Source organism: Papio anubis, chromosome 16 (genome assembly GCF_008728515.1).
Source record: "Papio anubis isolate 15944 chromosome 16, Panubis1.0, whole genome shotgun sequence".
Lineage (NCBI taxonomy): Eukaryota > Metazoa > Chordata > Mammalia > Primates > Cercopithecidae > Papio > Papio anubis.
In genome coordinates this window covers 89,787,650-89,806,362 of record NC_044991.1, presented here as the reverse complement: position 1 = coordinate 89,806,362, position 18,713 = coordinate 89,787,650, and the positions used below count along the sequence as shown (strand labels likewise).

Below are 18,713 nucleotides of genomic sequence, written 5' to 3'. Positions count from 1 at the left end.
CTCCAACCATGTTTCAAGGTCGGTGTGCACCTGCACCTGTAGTGCTGGGCTTCGTTCTTTCTGATTGACGGCCAAGCGAGACCCACCGTGTGGTCAGCCCACGTTGATTTACCTACTCATCAGCCAGGTGACATTCAGGCTGGTTCACTTTTGGACTATTAGGAGCAATGTTGCCGTGAACCCTTGTATGCTTGTCTTTATGTGGACACATGCTTTCATTTCTCTTGGGTAGATACCTAGGAGTGGAATTGCTGGGTCTTCTGCTAATTCCATGGTTAACTTTTTGATGAACCGCCAAACTGTTTTCCGAAGTAGCTGTGCCATTTTTCCATTTTCCATTCCCACCCACAGTGTGTGAGGATTCCAAGTTCTCCACGACTTGTCGTTTTCTGGTTTCATTTGTTTGCTTTTTGTTTTTGATGCAGTCAGCACTCTGGCTGTGGTTTGCACTTTCCTGGGTGTCTGGGAAAATCTTGAGCATCTTCTCCTGGGCTCGTTGTCTTTTGTGATGAAATAAAATTCAAATCCTTTGCCCATTTTTAAATTGGATCATCCTTTAATTGCTGGGTTGTAGGAATTCTTCTTACATTTTGGATTCAATTCTTCTGATTATTTTGCGAAAGTCTTACGCTGCCACCCAGGCTAGAGTGCAGTGGCACAATCAGAGGATGATCTGGCCCCACACACGTGCATGTGCGTGACTCTAGTTCCCCAACTCTGCCTAAAGGGCACTTTCCCGACAGCTCTTGCAGGGGGTGTGGCTAAGTTTGGGAGCGTCCATCACAACTGCCATACGATACAGAAAGAGTCAGCTCTTGATGCATGGAGGAGGAAAGTGAATGACAGCAGGGACCCGAGGGCATGACCCGCTTAGGCATAAAGTGGATAAAGGCTTTTTCTAAAACACAGCCGACGCCCTGCCCATTACCAGGGCCGGGATTGTTTCCATTTTCTCCCTGGGCCTTTTGGCTTGTTCCTGCCTCAGGACCCTGGCACTTGTTGTTTTTGTTTGTTTGTTTTTTACCTAAAATGTTCATCCCCTCCTGAGGTCTCAGCACATCACCTCCTCTGAGAAGCCTTCCCTGACTGCCCTAATGGCGCCCCCGGCCTCCCTGTAGGGAACCCTGTATCCACCCCTTTCCATCAGTTCTGGAGAAGAGGACCTCGTGTTGGCCTGGTACCACTGTCTCTCCAGCACCTGGAATGGAGCCTGGCAGAGGTGCTTGGCAAACCCCTCCTGTCGGCAAACACTGCACGAAGATGTGCAAGGTGCGTGGATGGTGCCTCTATGGCTCCTGGGCCTGCCCCTTGACCCTACCTGTCACTTGGGCTGAGTCCCCCTTGGGGTTCCAGGAGCCCACGCCGCCACTCAGCACGTGGCCAGGGTTGCCCCTGCCTGATCTGAAGACTGTGAGGACAAGAGTCGGTGGACCAGCACCCTCAGGCCTCTGGGGCTCCACTTCCTTTCTGTGAGGTGAGGTCAACCAGGTGACCGAGGGAAGGGGAGGCCCTGGAGTGGGGTGGGGTCCTCACTACAGAAGGAATCCAAGAGCAGACGCGTGGGAATCTCCATCCACACTGCAGCCGCTGGGGTGGGTCTTGGCACAGTGCTGAGTGAACACTCCAGTCCCAAAGGTCCCACACTGGACGACTCCGGGCAGGCAGCATTCTCGAGGCAGCCACGTTGCAGACGGGGACTGGCTCAGTGGGCACAGGGGCAGGGATGCCTGGGAGGGTGGTGGGCATGGCATGAGGGGTTCCAGGTTCCAGGGAGCAGCTCTGCAGCCTGATCACCTGCACGCGTAGTAAACGGCAAAGCACTAGACACACCTGCCCACGCGGCTCACGGTGCGACCCTCACTGTGGTCACACAAGATGCAGCCACTGGGGAGGGGGTGTGTGGCTGGGTGCCCCTGGAATGCCCCGCACAGGCCTCCTGGGGCTGCCTCTTTGTCCTGTGCACACCCTGAGTGCCCAGCCCCGGTCACCTGTCCGTCACCCCTCCTGTTGTTCCCAGCACCTCTGGAGACCTGACCTGGGTCACTGGAGGCCCAGCCCTTGCCGAAGGGCCAAAGCCTGGATCAGCAGGAGGTAGAGAGGAGCTTCCCACCAGAGCAGAAACCCACCCTCACATCCGACACTTGTGACGTCAGTCCTGCCCAGCCTGGTCACCGCATGGTCAGATCTGGACGTTCAGAGAAGGGTAACAGACTCCCCCAATCTTACAGGATGCGAGGGGTCAATGGCCTTCCCAGTACCCTGGCCTCGTGCTCGCTGTTTTCACCACCACCATCCCAGGGCCCCTCCATCCCATGGGGCAGCTCAAACTGCCTTTTCCTTGGTGCCCAAACCTCCCAGCCTTCTCCTGACCTCAGAGCATCACCCGGGGACACTGACCAGGATGAGGGCCTGTGTCTCCCCTCATTCCCATGGGGCTCTCCCACTGGGGTCTGTGCCACCAGCAGTCCCCAGAGCCGCTCCACAGGCCTCGGAACCACGCAGCTGCCACCCGTGACCCACCACCCTCCTGGCATGAGGCATGGCTGTCCGAGGGCCTTGCAAACGAGAGGGCCTGTGCTGGCTCCCGTGCACCCATGCACACACATACACATACACACACACACATGCGCACACACACATTTCAGTGTTAACAGCAGCTGCCGGCCACTTCCGTCCTCAGTCCCAATGTGCAAAGACAGAGCTCAGGTCATTCACGGGTGTCCGGGGCGGGGACCCAGGCTTGAAGCCTGAGGCTGAACTGGAGGCGGGAGCCGGTCTCCGTTGGAGCACACAGTCCCAAAGACCATACCAAGGATGGCGAGACCACCAAACTCTGCAAACTCATAGAAATAAAGCACACGGTATGGGGACACAGGCTTAAATACAAAATATATTTAGATATGCACAGCTTTCACTGAGGACACACAAGCCTTCCTTGGGTTGCAGGCCAGGCCCGCACCCTCCCAGTGGGATTCAGCCCCTCAGAGCTTGCCCTCACGCATACCACACACGATCAGGTATAAAATACATTCTATAAATATCTTCTGATGCAAAATATGTGTCCATAAATATATATTTGTGCAAGTTCCTCCCACCCACTGAAGGGCTGTACAGCTCTGGGGACAGGAGTTCACAGCTGACTTTAAACCACAGGTTAACTAGAAGGTTGCAGGTCAAATAGAAGTTTCCATGTGATTGCATCACCCAAGGGCACCGTTCTGTCATCAGGAAATGCTGAGCGCCTGCTGTGGCCGGGTGGGCGTGGGCGGTGGTCAGATGCTGCTCTGGAGCTGGCTATCTGTGGCACTGCCAGGGGCCGAGGACTGGCTGGGCAGACAAGCTTCCAGGCCATCTGAAGACTCCGACAGGGGCTTGTATAAACAGCAGGCTGTGGCAAAGAAGAGGACGCCCAGCACCTGGGGAGAGAGGAGCCCACTGGACCTTGCTGGAAGCCCGGCCAGAGCCTCTGGACGCTGGTGGCCTGTCCCGGGCCTGTCCCTGCCCTAGCCTGCAGCGCCCTCGCCAGGCCACGGAAACCCATCCTGCTCTGACAGCGTCTCTCTCCCGTATAACCGGTTTGTAGCGTAGACACCAACACTGTTAACGAGGGAATGAAGCACACCCTTTGAAAACAGGGGCACAGGACTGGGGGGCTTGTCATGGGTTGGATGGTGCCAGACACCTGTGAATGGGGACTTTCTTGGAAACAGGGCCTTTGCAAATGTAATTAAGGATTTGAGATGAGGTCATCCTGGATCTAAGGTGGGTCCTAAATCCAATGACTGGTGTCCTTACGAGAAAAGGAGAGGAAGACGAGACAGGGACAGAGAGAAAGGCCAACGCAGCTGCAGACAGAGCCAGAGCTCGGAAGGAGCCAGCCCTGCCCCCACCTTGATTCTGACTTCTGGCGTCAGACCTATGAGTGAGTCTGGTTCTGCTATGCTAGGCCACCCCATTTGCGGTCGTTTGTCGTGGCGGCCACAGAAACCTCACACAGAGCCAGTCACCGGTTGCCGGTCGCCACCACAGCCCGGATTCCAGCCCGGGTGCCGCCATCATGGGCAGTTCTTAACCTTCAGGGTCTTGGTTTGTCAACGAGGGGCCGCACCGACTTTGCAGGGCGAGAGGACGATGTGGCAGGAATCTCGCGTGGGCCCCAAAGGCGGTACGGTCCAAGCACGGATGCTGCCACAGTGCCCACGCACAGTACATGTGCCCACTACGGTTTCCACGCTGGGCGTGGGCCAGGAACACCCACTGTGCCTCCTGGAGCGTCAGCCTGGCTGATGGCCCTGAGCCTGCATTCAGGGAGTGCAGCTGTTCTGACTCGGTGCGGGACAAAGTGGAACGTGAGGGTGTTCATAAGGAGACACTGTGCTCCCCCCGCTAAAATTAACACGGATGCAGGGGCTGCTGAGGCCAACTCTGACCCCCTGGACACGGCTCCTGCTGGCTGTGCTGAGCCTGGGGGATGGTTACGTGTGGAGGGCTCTCAGCCTGCTGCTCCCGGACAAGGGATGCATCCAACAGAGACACACCCTGGGAACGTACAGCAGCCCCGTCATCGCAGACACTGAGACCCCTGTGGACGCGTGAGTCAAGGGTGGTCCTCAGCCCAGCCAAGGAACCACACATTCTCATGAAGGAAGCGCCTCCGGCTTCCTGCTGGCAGAGCTGAACGGCAGCGTCAGTGGTCCGGTGCTTTGGGGCCACGGCTAGGTAAATAAGGGTGGCTGGAACACGGCACTGCGATACGGTGATGGGGGATGTGGTAACCACACCGGCTAAGTGATTATCAGGTGGTGGTGTGGACAGCCTGGACGCGATGGACAAAGGTTATGTCTTATGAAGTCATTTGGTCAATTTCCTGATGCACACATGCCTTTGGCCCTCCCCAAACATCGCCACTTCCTGAGCAGAGACGCGCCTGACAGACAGTCGTCTGTTATTTGATGCCAAAGTGAAAGGCGTATCACACAGGGCTTGGGCCTTAGGATCCAGTATCCCCAAAGCTCCCTGCAGAATAATTGCTGACCTTGCCTTCTTCCAAAGTTGGACAAAGGGAGAATGCGAGTCCTGGGCAGGACAGATCAAGATTTCACCAGACTGTGCAGAATGGCACATGCTTTAAAAGTTATGAACTGTTTGCTTCTGGAATTTCCTATTTAATATATTCAGACTGTGGTTGACCTCGGGTAACTGAAACCATGGAAAGTGAAACCTCAGATGAGGGGGAAACCAAGGTCTATTTCTCTTTAAATTAACCCACTCTGCTTCTCTCCAGGGCCACGCAAGGCCCTGCTCAGACTCACCTATTTTCTGTTAATCCCAGGGGAGGTGAACCAGCTGGGCTCCTTTCCTTTCTCTAACCTCCCTCCCGGAAAGCCTGAGGCCAGGGGTTCCTGCAGGATCGACTTTCCTGGGTCTGTCACCCAAGGAAGAGCGTGAAGATCCTCTGAACAGCTGGCCCTGGGACTGCATTCTATTTAGGTTTTGTGCTTTATCCTCTAATGGGGGCAAATTCCAAACACAAATACTGCGCTTCCTCCCAGGTAGCATATGCCAGAAGTCACAACAGAAAGTTTGTTAGCCTGAAAAATGAGGGCCAGGCTAAGAGATCCAGTGGAATTCAAGGTGCACTGAGCATGGAGAGGCTACAACCTACCCGCTGGCCCCCCAGACCAAGGCCCGGAGCGGACCAGCTAATCCAGCCGCTCTAATGAAAGGAGCTGCTTATTTCTGCAAAGCTTTTGGTTAACAGGCACCCCAGGCACACGCAAGACCACACTGCAGAGGGGCAGCCCCGGGAGGCGGGAGAGGGAGCAGCACCTGTGCCTGGGCTTTGCGGGAGCTGCTGGGGACCCGGACAGTGAACCCCAGGGGGAGGCCCTGCGGTCGGCCTGCCTCCCTCCACAACCAGCTCATGAGGAATGGGGGAAGGGCCCCTTCTAGAAACTGGCTGTGAGGACATCTGTGATGTACTGGGCTGTGGTCCAAGCTGCGGAAAGATGACGGAGTGTCTGGAGCCCTCAGCCACCCTCAGAGCAGACCCTCCGTCCCTCCCCTGGGCCTGCTCACCTTGTACAGGAGCCCCATGATGAGGATGTAGCGGCTCATGGCCGAGTTCTGGTACACCAAGCAGGAGCCCTGCTGGCCACACTGGTCCTGCCACAGCAGACAGGCCTTGTCGATCACCCAGCCGAAGGCGATGGGCCCCGGGATGCCCCCTGTGGAGAGAAGCCCACTCAGCACCCACACTCCTGGTAGGCAGGGGGCAAGGTAGGGGGCGGGCAGCCAAGAGGCCTGGAATACTGGCCATTGGAGTTCTCAGCGGGTGCAAAGGGGCTTAAATGTTCCTTTCTTTGGAGATTCGGCATTGGGGCTGGGAGTTTCCCATGGTCTCCCAGGGAAAGCCTTTGGGCAAATAAATGACGATGGGCCCCTCTAGTGGACAGTTAGGGAATGGAACCCTTCCTAGGCAGGCACAGCCTCCTGCTGGGAAGCACATCCACTTGGTGGTTAGACACTTGCCCATGCCCTTGTGCAGTGAGCACACTGCACAACTGACCATGGCTTCCTCACACTGCACAGTACCTAGTATTCTAACTACAATCCACTGGATTCCCAGGGCAAAGGATCTCTGAGGGTCACGGACACATCTGCAATAGAAAACCGCAGCGTCAGCACCACAGAAGTGGGGTTGCCAAGTCACCCCCCAGGCCAGCAGCCTCCTGGCCCAGCCCCCAGCCACATCGTCACCTCCCCAAGCAGAAAGCCCCTCATCAGAGGGTCAGAGACAGTGAGGTCTCTCCCGCCACCAGTGACAGGCCCGCTTAGCAGGGGCCTGGGTGTTTCCCGGAGCGCTCCCGTCTCAGGATCTGCAGAGCTCTGCTCGGGGTGCTGCAAGGAAAGCGTTGGACAAGCGCACACCCGGCCCCGCTTACCGTAGAGTTGCCGTTAGTGCAGGAATGCTGCTGAGGAATGTAAAGAAAATTACAACGAATATGAAAACCAGAAGGAGGGGCTTTCTCTGACAAGTTGAAGTGCATTTCCCTGCAGTGGCATGGCCAAAACCAGAGGAAAGATTCTGAGGGACACAGCTACAGTCTCGGTACACCTGGGAAGCCCAACAATAGCGCCGATTACAAGGGGAAGGCACGGGGGCCCCTTCCCAGGGTCCAGGGGAGGACGGGGCAGTAGGCAGCGGCCTCACTCACCTTCTGGCCATCCACATTCATCTCAGTGGCTGCAGGGCACCCCGCATGGCACAGCGAGAAGTACATGAGGCCGTCTGAGCCACACACAGGGCTGTAGTGCTCCGGCTGGCAGCCGCAGGCAGCGTTGCAGGGCGCCGTTAGGTTCAGGTGGCCTTCGGGCAGGAGGCTGCAGAAGGCGGACAAGCGGGTGGTGGGGCCCAGGCCAGAGCCATGTTGGAGCCCGGCAGGCACAGGGTCAGCCTTAAGGCTCATCCCCATGCAGCCTGCATTTTGGGTCTACAAACTTGCCAAGCTTGCACCACCCCCAGCACGCTGGGCACTCACGCTAGGCACTGCCTTCTGGTGATAAAATGGTTTTTCCTTCTCACGCAAGGAAGGTACCTCCGTGCCCCCCAGCACCGTCTGCCTGACGCACAGCCCCTTTCCCTAGTTCATTTGTTTCTGGACAGGCAACGCGTTCACACGGATCAAATGCAAACATTAAGAGCAAGCGAGCGCCAGGTACACAAAGGCGGCCTCGCAGCCCCAGCCCCACCCCAGTCCTCGGTTCTCCAGCCACAGGCTGGCCGTGTGTTTGCAGGAGTCATCTGCACGTACATGCCCCCTGCCGGTCACAAAAGTCTGCACTTCTCCCTTGAATCAGAGCACACCGTGCCCATTGTCCAACTCCTTCCCTTTTCCCCTTCACGGTGTGTCTTGGCAGTGGCCCAGGATGAGCTTCCTCCATTCCTTTGTGGGCAGGGCCTCTGTTGTGAGGACAGCATAGTAACTCCGTCCACCCTGATGACTCTTAGGTTGTTTCCGATAATGCCACAACGGCCACTTTGTGCTTCTCGGTCTTGCACGGCGTCTGTAGGTGCACTCCCGGGGCCCGCAGGGCAGCGCCGAGGTGCAGGCTACCTGCATGTATTTTGGATATTCCCTAATTGCCACCTGACCAGCAGGTCCCCCTCCCACTTCCAGCACACGGCAACGCTGGGAGCACATCCTGGGACACTACATCACTGACAGAGACCAGCCTCGAGGACCCCGAACACTGGGGCTGCTGTTCCATTTGACAGAGCAGAGGGCTGAGGCCCAGAGACGCATATGACTGCCCAGGGGCACAGCCAGGACCTGAGCGCAGATGCTTCTGACGGCTGGCATGGCACACTTTCACGTGGATGCTGCCGGGCGCCCTGCTGAATGAGTGTTGCCCTTGCTGCTGTCCTGCGACGTAGACCTTTCCAAAAACCACCTCCCCCAAGTGCTGCACCCTTCCTCCTCCAACCAGGGACCACAGGTGCTCAGGGCCCCGACTCAAATCCAGGTGCCACCTGGCCCTCACCTCCTGCTGTAGCTGGCTGTGACACCCGCCATGGGCACACCGGGGCAGTGGAGGGAGAAGACGAGGATGCCCAGCAGGCTGACGACAGTGCAGAACAGGCAGAACTTGATGACCGCGGAGCCCCGGAGCCTGAGCTTGTTCACAAAGAAGCCACCCAGGAAGGTGCCGCCACCGCCTGCTGGCACCACCAGGTACCCTGGGGAGAGGGAGGGACTCAGCCAGGGACTCAGGCAGGAGACGGTGGTGGGAGAGGGCGGCACATCATCCGGGTCCACTTTACAGGTGGGGAAACTGAGGCACAGAGGTATCAATTCCTGCCTGCATGGCAGCACTGGACCCCACACCTGAGCGCTCAGCTGCTGATGGAGTCCCAGGAGGGACCTCTGTCCAGGGCCCGCAGCGAGGACGCCTCAGAGGCCGAAAGACGCAGGGCATGGGCAGGGCTGGGGGAAGAGGAGAGCCCAGAATGCTCCAAGGTCAGCAGCCCATATCCCAGTGGGAAGCCAATGACTCCTCCAGTGCCCGCCCAGGGCAGCTACACCCCCTCCTGCCACAGGGGCCTCTGCCGAGTCCCCACAGGCTGTGACACGGACATTTGTCGAAGCCTGAGTGGCCACCAAGAGTACAAAATTAGGATTAGCTGACACCCCTCTTCCAGGCCAAGTGGGGAGGGGAAAGGACGTGAGGGGACAGCTTTGGGGGGACTGGTGAGGAGGTTCTCCAAGGGGCAGTACAGCTGACCTCTGGGGGTCTGCTGAGTGTGGGAGTGTGGGAGTGTGGGCTTGTGAGGTCAGCCTGGAGGGGCCAGGCCTGGAGGGGCCTGTGGGGAAGGGAGGGGAACCCTCAATCTGACACCCTCTTCCTATCTAGATGATAGGCCCTGGAAGGGCAGAGCATGGTAGATTGGCCGTGGTGGCCCACGTGCCATGGCCCAGGGTACCTGTGAATGCTGGCAGGAGGAGGAGCTGAGGAGGGGTCTCCACTTTCTGCAGACCAGCCCAGCCTGAGAAGGCCAGCCTGCCTCTGGCACCGAGAAACCCCCAGCTGCACTGTCCCAGGAGGTCCTGAGGCACCAGCACCCGCTCACAGAACCACCAGGTCCAAACCCTTCCTGCACCAAGTCACAGAAGCCAAGGCCGGGTAGCGAGTGGATGGAGCCTACCCCGGACCCTTCCACCTAGAAAGCATGTCCCACAAAGAGGGTGGGACCTCCATCCCCCAGGCCTGTGGACAGGGTCGCTCAGCCCCCGTGGCGCTCTCCACACCTGCTCTGGCTGGTAGGGGGAGGGCGGTACTCGCTGCCAGGTACCCTGTCCGGGTCTTCCTAGAAGATGCCCTCAAGGATTCTTCGCTCCTCTGAGAACTGACACAAAAGCAGAGGACCCCCAAGATCCAGAGTTTTCTTACCAAACAAGGTGGCAGCTTCCGAGGCACTCAGGCTGAACTGGGACTCCAAGAACTTGGGGCTAAACGTGGACATGCCGGTGATGAGTGTGGCCTCGGTGGCTCCAGCCAGGCACAGCAGGATGAACGTGGGGTTCTTCAGGAGGAGCCAGATGGAGCTGGGCAGAGGTGAGGGTGTGGAGAAGAGACCGAGGGTCAGAGTGGGACAGACCCAGGGTGCGAGGAGCCTGCTGTTCCTGAGGCTGTCACCTCCCCGCTCTGAGCACAAAGGGCCCCCATTTTGACAGGCAGTAGAGTGGGGTACAGGCAGGTGGGGGACACCCACATTTATTCCAGAGAAACCCAGAGGGTGTCAGGCTGAGCCTGTGGCCTACTTGTCTAGAAAGCTGCAGCCCCTGATTAGGGAAAAACCTTATCAGTGCCTTGGCCAGAGCTTCAGCTCAGGCGGGCAGACCCCCCAAGTAACCCAGGACCCTGTTCCATCACGGGCCAGCAGCAGGGCCTGAAAAAGAGAACTGCCTGGGGGAGGCAGAGGCCAAGTCCAGGACTGGATAGGCCCCGGGATAGGGAACGGAGTCACCCGGAGTCACCAAGAGGTGCAGCCAGTCCTTAACCACCAGCCCCCGGGAGAAGTGGGATTGGAATCCTCCATCCAAGGAGCCCCTGGGTGGACCCAGCTGGCTTGGTTTGCACTTGGGGGCCACCGAGTCCTCAACCAGGGCGATTCCTTGGTGCATGCACCTGGGGCCCTGGGGGGAACTGTGGGAACTCTGAGCCCCGTCTGGCCCTGAGGACTCAGCCTTTACATCTGCCTGTTGCAGTCCTGGCTGTGGGGTCTCAGGACGAGGACACGCCCCCCCCCCGGAAGCTGGGAAGGCCTCATGTCAGGCCTTGCAGTTTCTAACCCAGGTGGTGGCTGACAGCAGTGCGTCGGGGCTCCCCATCCCTGCACACGGGGCCCTGGTGGGTGGATGGGGGTCCTCCCCGTTTTTGTTAGCGTTGGAGGGCCGAGCAGGGCTAACTCCCAACTGCTGCTTAAGCACGCAAGATGCTGAGACGGAAAACGTGTCGCGTGGTGTAAACCAAGCGAAGCCCTCCTGGCCAGTGCAGTGAGCGAGGCAGACAAGAGAAGGGGAACTGCCTCTGCAAAGAGAGGCTCGGCTCTCTCTGGGGTACACAGGTCACCAGACTGGGCAAAGCTCACATCATCATCCCAGCTCACAGCTACACCCTGTTCACAGCACGCTCCTGTGCGTGACCCTTCTCCCCCAGAGTGGGGGGGGCTCTTGGCCTCAGGGTGTTTGAGACGCAGCTATTGTCCTATCCCCAGAACTCGTAACACAGACCGGGGGCAGAGACTTTTCCTGAAGCCCTAGGTCATGGCACAACAGCCTCTCATATCAGCCCACGATAATGCAAATTTTCGCAATAAATGATGCGTCTGCCACACGGGAGGGGCACCAGGCACGTCGCTCTGCTCACACCACAGTGTCGCTGACTTGAACCCCTGCGTCTGCAGCTTAGCGACGTCCTGTAAACCTGTGCTTTCCAGCCTCCCGCCAGAGCGGAGCGCTGGCCTCACGTCACCCCACCGGCTCTTTCCTCCCAGCCACACTCAGAGCTGGTTCCCATGAACGCAACTCTGAACGCCCGGAACATTCAAATGCTCTCGTTCGAGGACGTGCCCAAATGTCAATGGATTCTGAAGAATTAGGAACGGGCAATGCAGCCCTCATTAGCCTGAGCCCCGACAGGCCCACAGGTGCCTTGCAGAGCTGATGTTAGCGACAGAAACCCCACTCCAGCCTCACACTCTGCCTGCTTGGAGGTGTTCACTGGCTTGGACTGACCTCGGCAGCCATGAACACGGTTTTTTGTTCCCTTCCCTGATTAAAATGGGACAGCCCAATTCTTTCAAAATTATTTCCCGACCTGAGGATTCCAAAGCCTTTCCTCCTGGGCAACTTAGGTCCCACGTCTTGAAAAGGGCAAAGATGACTGAGGGCAAAGATGACTGAGGGCAAAGATGACTGAGGGCAAAGGAGACCCCAGTCCATACCTCCAGCCAGCCCGGCTGGGGCAGGACACCTGCCAGGAAAGCCCTGGTGTGTGGGGGGAGAGCTGAGGTGGGCACCGGGGGGCAGTCCTGGCATATGGAAGTGAGATGGGGTGGGTACCCTAAATCCTGTAACAGGCTCATGCAGATACCTGGGGTTCCCCTGGTCCTGCCGTGTGGCGGGGCAGAGCAGTGGCCCTGGGTATATGGAAGTGGAGGAGTGGATAATGGGGTCTGCATGTGGGGACAGGGTGGAATGGTGGGGGAGTGGAGGGGAGTCCTGGGGCTTTTCCCAGACCTGCCCAGGCTCCAGGGTGCGTGGCTGCATCAGGAGGCCATGACTCTCCGAAGTGCTACACAAACTTCATTTCTTAATCATGGATTGCTCGGCTGATATTCTCATGTTGAATTTGCCCAGAGAATTAGTCATGACTTTAAATAAAGGAAACATGTCCCACAATTTCTTACCAGCAACTGGTTTAGGGAACTAACCCTGGACATAAGCCTCTTTGTCACCCGATGAACTAAAAGTGCCCCAGGGTTCCCAGGTCCGCACTGGGGCTCACAGCCACGCTGCGAACAGGGCGCCTGGCCCTCAGCTCTAAGCCGTTCTGCTGCCAGGTGTGGGGGAGAGAGGGTGAGCCGGCGCCTGCACGATGTTCCCAGCTCCTGGTGAACGTGGCCCCAGGTCAGTTCGGCCCATGGGGTCACCCTCCCTAGCAGGCAGCTCCCAGCTCCTTCGGGGGTCTATCAGGGCCCTAATGAGGTCCCCCCTTCCCATCTTCATCCAGCCCTGCTCCTCTCTGCTGTGGACAGCTCGGGGCTTTCAGAGGGGCCACCGTTGGCCCTGATGCCTTCCTCCTGTCCTGGTTGAGGACAGACAGCAGGGACACACCCACTGCCCACATCCTCCACCCACTATGGCCAGTGAGATGCAGCCATTTGTAAGCTCAGGGACCTGCTGCTAAAGGGGCACAAGAGTCTCCCTGTGCTACGGCCTCAGAGGCTGAGGACTTGGGTGGTGACCACACTGAGGGCTACCTGTGCCCAGCGCTGGGGAGAGCCGCGCTGGGGAGAGCCCCGCTGGGGAGAGCCCCGCTGGGGAGAGCCCCCCGGGGAAGGCATGATCCCCAGGAGAGACCTGGAGGGCCTGGGCCCCTACGTTGTCCCTGTAGGACCCCACCAGGCCAGGACTCCGTGTTCACCCTAGCAGTGCAGCAAGACAGCAAAGCAAGGCCGGACCACACTCAGCAGAAAGAAGGGAAGGCAGCCAAGGCAGACGATAAAGCAAGCAGCCTTCCCAGAGGGTGAGCAGGACACACAGGGTGCAGAGGGGAGGTCCTCAGAAACTGAGGGAGGGAGACAGAGGGCAGCAGCCCAGAGCCCGGGGCGGGGGATGGCCCAGGTGACACCTGACGAGAGGGAACTGGAGCGTGGGGGGTCACGGTGAGGGAAGGCTCTCAAGTTGAATGCAGCCTCCGTGGGGACCCTGGGACACACAGGCCACGGGGAGACTTGCTGGTGTGGAAGGGATTTGCTCCGTGGCCATTGGAAGCCAGGCGCAGCCCGCAGGAGCCTCCACACTGTGAGTGACGGGTCCCCGGGTGCAGGCCGAGGCCCTGGCCCCGCTTTGGGACTCACCCACGGCTCTGCAGCCCTGAGACAGGGTCTGCGGCCTCTGGCCCTGGAGGCTCTAGCTGTTGCTCCTTAATCTCTTGGCCCAGGTCTCAGGGGTTGGTGGGCCACAAGGGAGGTTTGGGGCTTCATCCCCATCATGATCCTGGAAGGGTCTCACCGACTCCCCGAGATGGGGGCCCTTAAAGGGTTTGAGGACACTAGGAACCCTCCTGCCCTCAGTCCTTACAGAGGCAGGTCTCTGATGGTTTTCCCGAAGTCTGGGTTGCTCGCCTCCCCGTGGCTGCCGTCCTTCAACTGGTGCATTTCCGCCGCTCTCATGACCGCGTAGCGCTGGGAGCCTGGAAGGGCACAGAGTCAGCTGGGGCTGGGAGCTCCTGGAGGTGGACTTCTCTGAGGGAGGCTCTGCCCCCACTCCTTTGCCCCTCCCCGGTCTGGGAACGTCATCGTCTGACATCCCTGCAGCCCCAGGGAGGTGGCGCTGGAACAGAAGCCGCATGAGAGTGCTCCACAAGCCGGGCTGGAGGTGTGGGAGAGCTGGGGCCCCAAGTGCGGCTGGGGGAAGGAAGGGATGGAGGCCCTGCCCCGATTGGGACACGAGCCTGTTCTGTGGCTTGAAGGGGAGAAGCCGCTGGGGCAGAGGGGAGGCCACAGGACAGGCTGGACACACAACCTGCCTCGTGCCACAGCCAGGAGGCATCTCTCCACCCAGATGAGAAGATGCAGATCAAAGACAGAATGAGGGTGTGCCGCAGACTTGACCATGGCGGGGAAAAACAGAGGAAATGGGGTGCCCCCTTCGTGAAGACTAAGGGACAACCCCCCGATGTGAAGGCCGGGCTGGGGACAGGGAACCCACCTGGCAGCTGCCGAGGGTAACCAAGGATGGGAACGGCGGTGAAGAAGGCAGCAGCCCCGGAGCCCAGGAAGCCGACCCACCAGGCACCGACCCACAGCGGGCTCTCGGTAGTCAGCTCCGTCCTGTGGAAGAGGCAGAGGCACCTGGGTCAGCGTGGAGCCCACCTGTGCCCTCCATGGCACACATACTGGGGGGGGCCTGGCCCCTCCTCCGGGCAGACCTCCGGGGTCTGTCTGCACACTGGTCAACACAGGCCCCTGGCGCTGCTGGCCACAGGTCCTGTCCTTTCCTTGCAGACCAAAGCAAACACCACCTTGGCTTCACTGTCTAAGACGGATGGCTCCGTGCCTTGGCCCACGCTCCAGGTCTGGAGATGCCACCTGTGGCCTGGTCCTGAGACCACGGTGGGGTTGGGCGCTAGGAGGGGCAGGCTCTCCAGGCAACAGCGGGCCGAGGCATCCCTCCCCACAGCAGAGGGTGACGGATGGGGTTCCCAGGGATGCCAGAGGGCTCAGCTGGAGCTCACCGAGAGCTCCCCACAAAGGGGCTGCTGTGCACGCGGCAATTTGCATATAAGTGCGCTTTCAAATGAAAAGGCGAGTGGAAAAGAATCATGGGCTGAGGCGGCCGTGCGAGCAGGAGAAGCCCACCCAAGCTCTGGGCTTCCAGGGATGCGTCTTCACAGTAAGGAGGAGGAGGAGGTGGGAGGGCAAAAGGCCAGCAAAGGCCGGGAGCAGAGCTGCAGAGACAGAGGACACAGGGAGCGCCAACACCTTGCAAGGCTGCAGCCAGGCGGCACCTGCTTGTTCTAGCAGGGAAACACTGACACCGCACACAGGGCCAGACCCCGCTCTGCCTCCCCACTTTGTGCACAGTGGGCCCAGATCCCAGAGCCAGATGGGGCAGAGAGACTGAGAAGCATCCAGACCCAGGACACAAGCCCCAAACCTACCTCCAGGCTCTGCCTAGAACGTGCACGATTGAGCCCACATTATCAACCCGAGGCCAGAGGGGCTTTTGTAAGAGGCCAGAGTGCTAGAGACCTCCAGGAGAGGCACCATCTGCAGAAAGAGTCCCAAGGTGCAGCCGTGCCCACACCACGTCACAGTCGACCTTGGAAACTTCACAAGTGCAGGCTGGGCACAGGACGAATGGGGGACCCTGCACCCATAGAGCCCTGACAGGTCAGCAAGGACATGCTTTCTCCTCTCCCTCCCCCTTCTCCCTCTGTCTCTGTCTGTCACTGTCTGTCTTCTTTCTCTGTATCTCTCTTTCTCTCTGCATCTCCATCTCTGTGTCTGTCTCTTGGTCTTTCCCTGTCTGTCTTTCCCTCTGTCTCTCTGCTTCTCCCTCCACCCCCACCTTGCTTTCTCCCGCTTACGTTTACAGAAACTAGCGTCACACACACAAGATACAAAGAAAGGAAAACAAAAGAATCTCAGTTCCATTAGGGAACTAGTGGCCAGGGCTCGCTGGACTTTGCAAGCGCTTGGGCCTTGGGCACCGTCCGTCTGCCTCGCCCCCTGCCCTGGGGCGGACTCCCAAGGCCCCCAAGATCCCCCGAGTCCAACAGAGCCAAGGCCAGCCTTGACTCCCTCCAGCCCGGGGGCCCAGCACCGGCACCATGCCCGGCCTGACTCAGAGGGGGCCCTGCTGGCTCTGAACCCCCTTCCAGAGACACGTGGATCTCTCCAGTGCACGCAGTTTGGTGGGCTCCCGTGGGTGTGGCCCCGCGGCAGGCAGCAGGGTGCGTGGCCACTCACCGTCGGCCCACTTCCGTGTAGATGTTCAGCAGGGCACCTCCGATCAGGTAGCCAGCAGCGGGGCCCAGGATGGCTGCGGTGTAGAAGATGGCTGCAAGAGAGGCAGAGGCATCAGGGCCGCCGTGCACCAACCTGGGGCTGCAGAGGGCCGTGTGGGGCTCCGTGCCCGAGAGAAGCCCTGCACCCACCGTTGTGCATCTCCGGCCCACTCCCCTCATGGGCCTCAAGTTAGGCAAGTCCGTGCAGCCACCACTGGGCCTGACGTGGGTCAGTGTCAGCTTTAAAAAACCTCCTCAAAGCCAAGCGCACTGCTGTCTTTCCCTTACAATAAGGGCAAAGGTCCTCGAAGCCTGGTTTGGCAGGACGTCTAAGTAGCCGCACAGACCGACCCTGGCAGGAATTAGGGACCCAGGGTGGGGAAAGGGACCAGAGAGGCCTGAGCCCCTCCACCCAGCCACGCTCATGCCCCCGTAGGCTGAGATTTGGAAGGGTCAGGGTAGTGGGACGAACCTCACTGGAGTGAGGTGATCAACGCCTGCCTTGGTTCTCGGGATGAGCAGAGCTCAAAGAGGACATGAGGAGGCTGAGGTCACTGCAGAGTCCGGCTGGGGCCAGCTGCTCCCCTTGACCATCCCTACGATGCCCCACCCAGGAGAGGAAAGCCAGGCAGGGGGCACCAAGAAGTGGGGTCAGTCGGGCCATGCACAGGGTCAAATTGTCCCTGTTGGACAGGCCATGGGGCTTCCCTACGTCTCAACAAACAGGAGCCAGAAGCCAGTGAGGGGCCCAGGGCTGCCCCAGGGCAGTGAGCTCAGCTGCCTGGCATAGGGTTGTGATACAGATTTACTCTCAGGCGGCTGTGAAGCAGCCATGAGCTGCTTCGTGTTACTTTTCCCCTCAAAGTTCTGACTCTCCGGATTTGCTTGGTCTCTTCCGCATCCCCCTGTGTGGCTGCCGGAACAGACATGGTGCTTACGGGGAGGCATGGGTGTGGCCTCTGGGCTCTGTCCCTCATCACTTATCCCACATGAAACTCCTTCCCAGGCAAGTGCCAGGTTCCCAGCTGGAGCATGAGGTCTGCCACCTTTGGACCTGGTGCCACCCAGTGCCTGGTGACTGTGCCCCATTCCAGCAGCCACCATTGGACCTGGTGCCACCCAGTGCCTGGTGACTGGGCCCCATTCCAGCACACCCGTCATGGGGGTGGCTCAAAGCTCTGCCTGCCTTGTCTCAAGAGTTTCCTGGCAAGGTGGGCTGGACACCACACAGTGGCTGCACTGAGACTCCTGGGCACAGCGGCCTGGAGCCCTGAGCAGGGTCCGCATGAGAAAGCCGGAGTCCCTTATGTCAGCTTTGGGCCTCCGGCCTGACTCCCCTCCCCTACCGCCTCTCGCAGCAGCCCCAGGGCCATGCAGGCAAGGTGCACACGAAGGCAGGGGGTGGGGCTGGCTCCGCCGGTCGCCCTCACTCCTGCAACACTACCCTCGGCCCTCCCTGCCCCGTGACAACCTCCCCGGCCCCACTCACCAATGTAGACGGGCGAGTAGCTGGACTTCACATTCTCATCCAGGTAGGTGACGCCCAGCGTGTAGAGGGGGGTGGCGCCCACGCCATGCAGGAACTGGCCCAGCATGAAGACCAGCTGGTAACGGTACAGGCCCGAGGTGCGGTCCGCACACGCCGCGCTGGGGTTGGCAGGGCACGTCCTGACGCCCGTGTCCGCCTCCACCTCGTAGCGGCCAGCTGTGAAGTGGGGCAGGGCGAACACCAGCGACCCCGTGCCCATGACCAGCACGCCCCAGCCCAGCCAGCGTGGCTTGTGCCCTGAGCCCCCGAAGTAGCTCACGAAGGTGAGGCAGAGGCAGGCGGCGATGTCGTAGGAGCTGGCGATGAGCCCGCTCTGGTAGCTGTGCAGGTCGTAGCGACGCTCCAGGGAGGTGATGACCGTGTTGATGAAGCCGTTCACGGTCATCCCCTGCAGGAATGCGGCCGCGCACAGGAAGAACAGGATGCCCTTGGGCGTATTGAGGACCTGCAGGCACGGGGGTGCGAAGGCCCACCAGCCGCATGCCACGCTCTGCCCGGCCGAGACGTACCGCACCTCATGGGTCCCCCGGGCGCCACGCTTCTCGGCCCAGGGCTGGCAGAGAGGCTGTTTGCTGGTGTCCAGGGGACTATGGGCAGCGGAGCGCAGGGAGCCGGGGCTCAGGGGCGTGCCGTGGTCAAGCCCGTTTTCCATGGCTGAATTGGGGCCGGGAAAGGTGAGCGGCTTGTCCCCCAGCGGGTGCAGGGGCATCTCCGCGCCTCCGCCTGGTGACCTCGAGGCTTCAGCCACACAGTGTGAGTGGCCTCCGTGGGAGTGGCCAAGTGGTATCCAAGGGGCTGGTGTGTCCTGTGAGAAGAATGTCTGGTTAGCAAGCTCACGTCTCTCCACGGATACAGCACGACCAGG

General features: G+C 59.6%; 1 protein-coding gene across 1 annotated transcript in view; it reads right to left on the bottom strand.

Moving 5' to 3' along the window:
* Positions 1–2,872: 2,872 nt before the first annotated feature.
* The window catches only part of SLCO4A1 (solute carrier organic anion transporter family member 4A1), a 29,233-nt gene continuing 13,392 nt past the window's right edge, over positions 2,873–18,713 (bottom strand). Inside the window, exons 2-12 of the mRNA XM_003904521.4 lie at positions 17,789–18,653; positions 16,262–16,352; positions 14,499–14,620; positions 13,869–13,980; positions 9,952–10,106; positions 8,545–8,740; positions 7,218–7,383; positions 6,945–7,117; positions 6,595–6,659; positions 6,079–6,227; positions 2,873–3,416 (exon numbers count right to left, since the gene is read on the bottom strand). Coding sequence (XP_003904570.1) covers positions 3,273–3,416; positions 6,079–6,227; positions 6,595–6,659; positions 6,945–7,117; positions 7,218–7,383; positions 8,545–8,740; positions 9,952–10,106; positions 13,869–13,980; positions 14,499–14,620; positions 16,262–16,352; positions 17,789–18,653 — 2,238 coding nt within the window. The 3' untranslated portion in view covers positions 2,873–3,272. The remainder of the gene's footprint in view (positions 3,417–6,078; positions 6,228–6,594; positions 6,660–6,944; positions 7,118–7,217; positions 7,384–8,544; positions 8,741–9,951; positions 10,107–13,868; positions 13,981–14,498; positions 14,621–16,261; positions 16,353–17,788; positions 18,654–18,713) is intronic.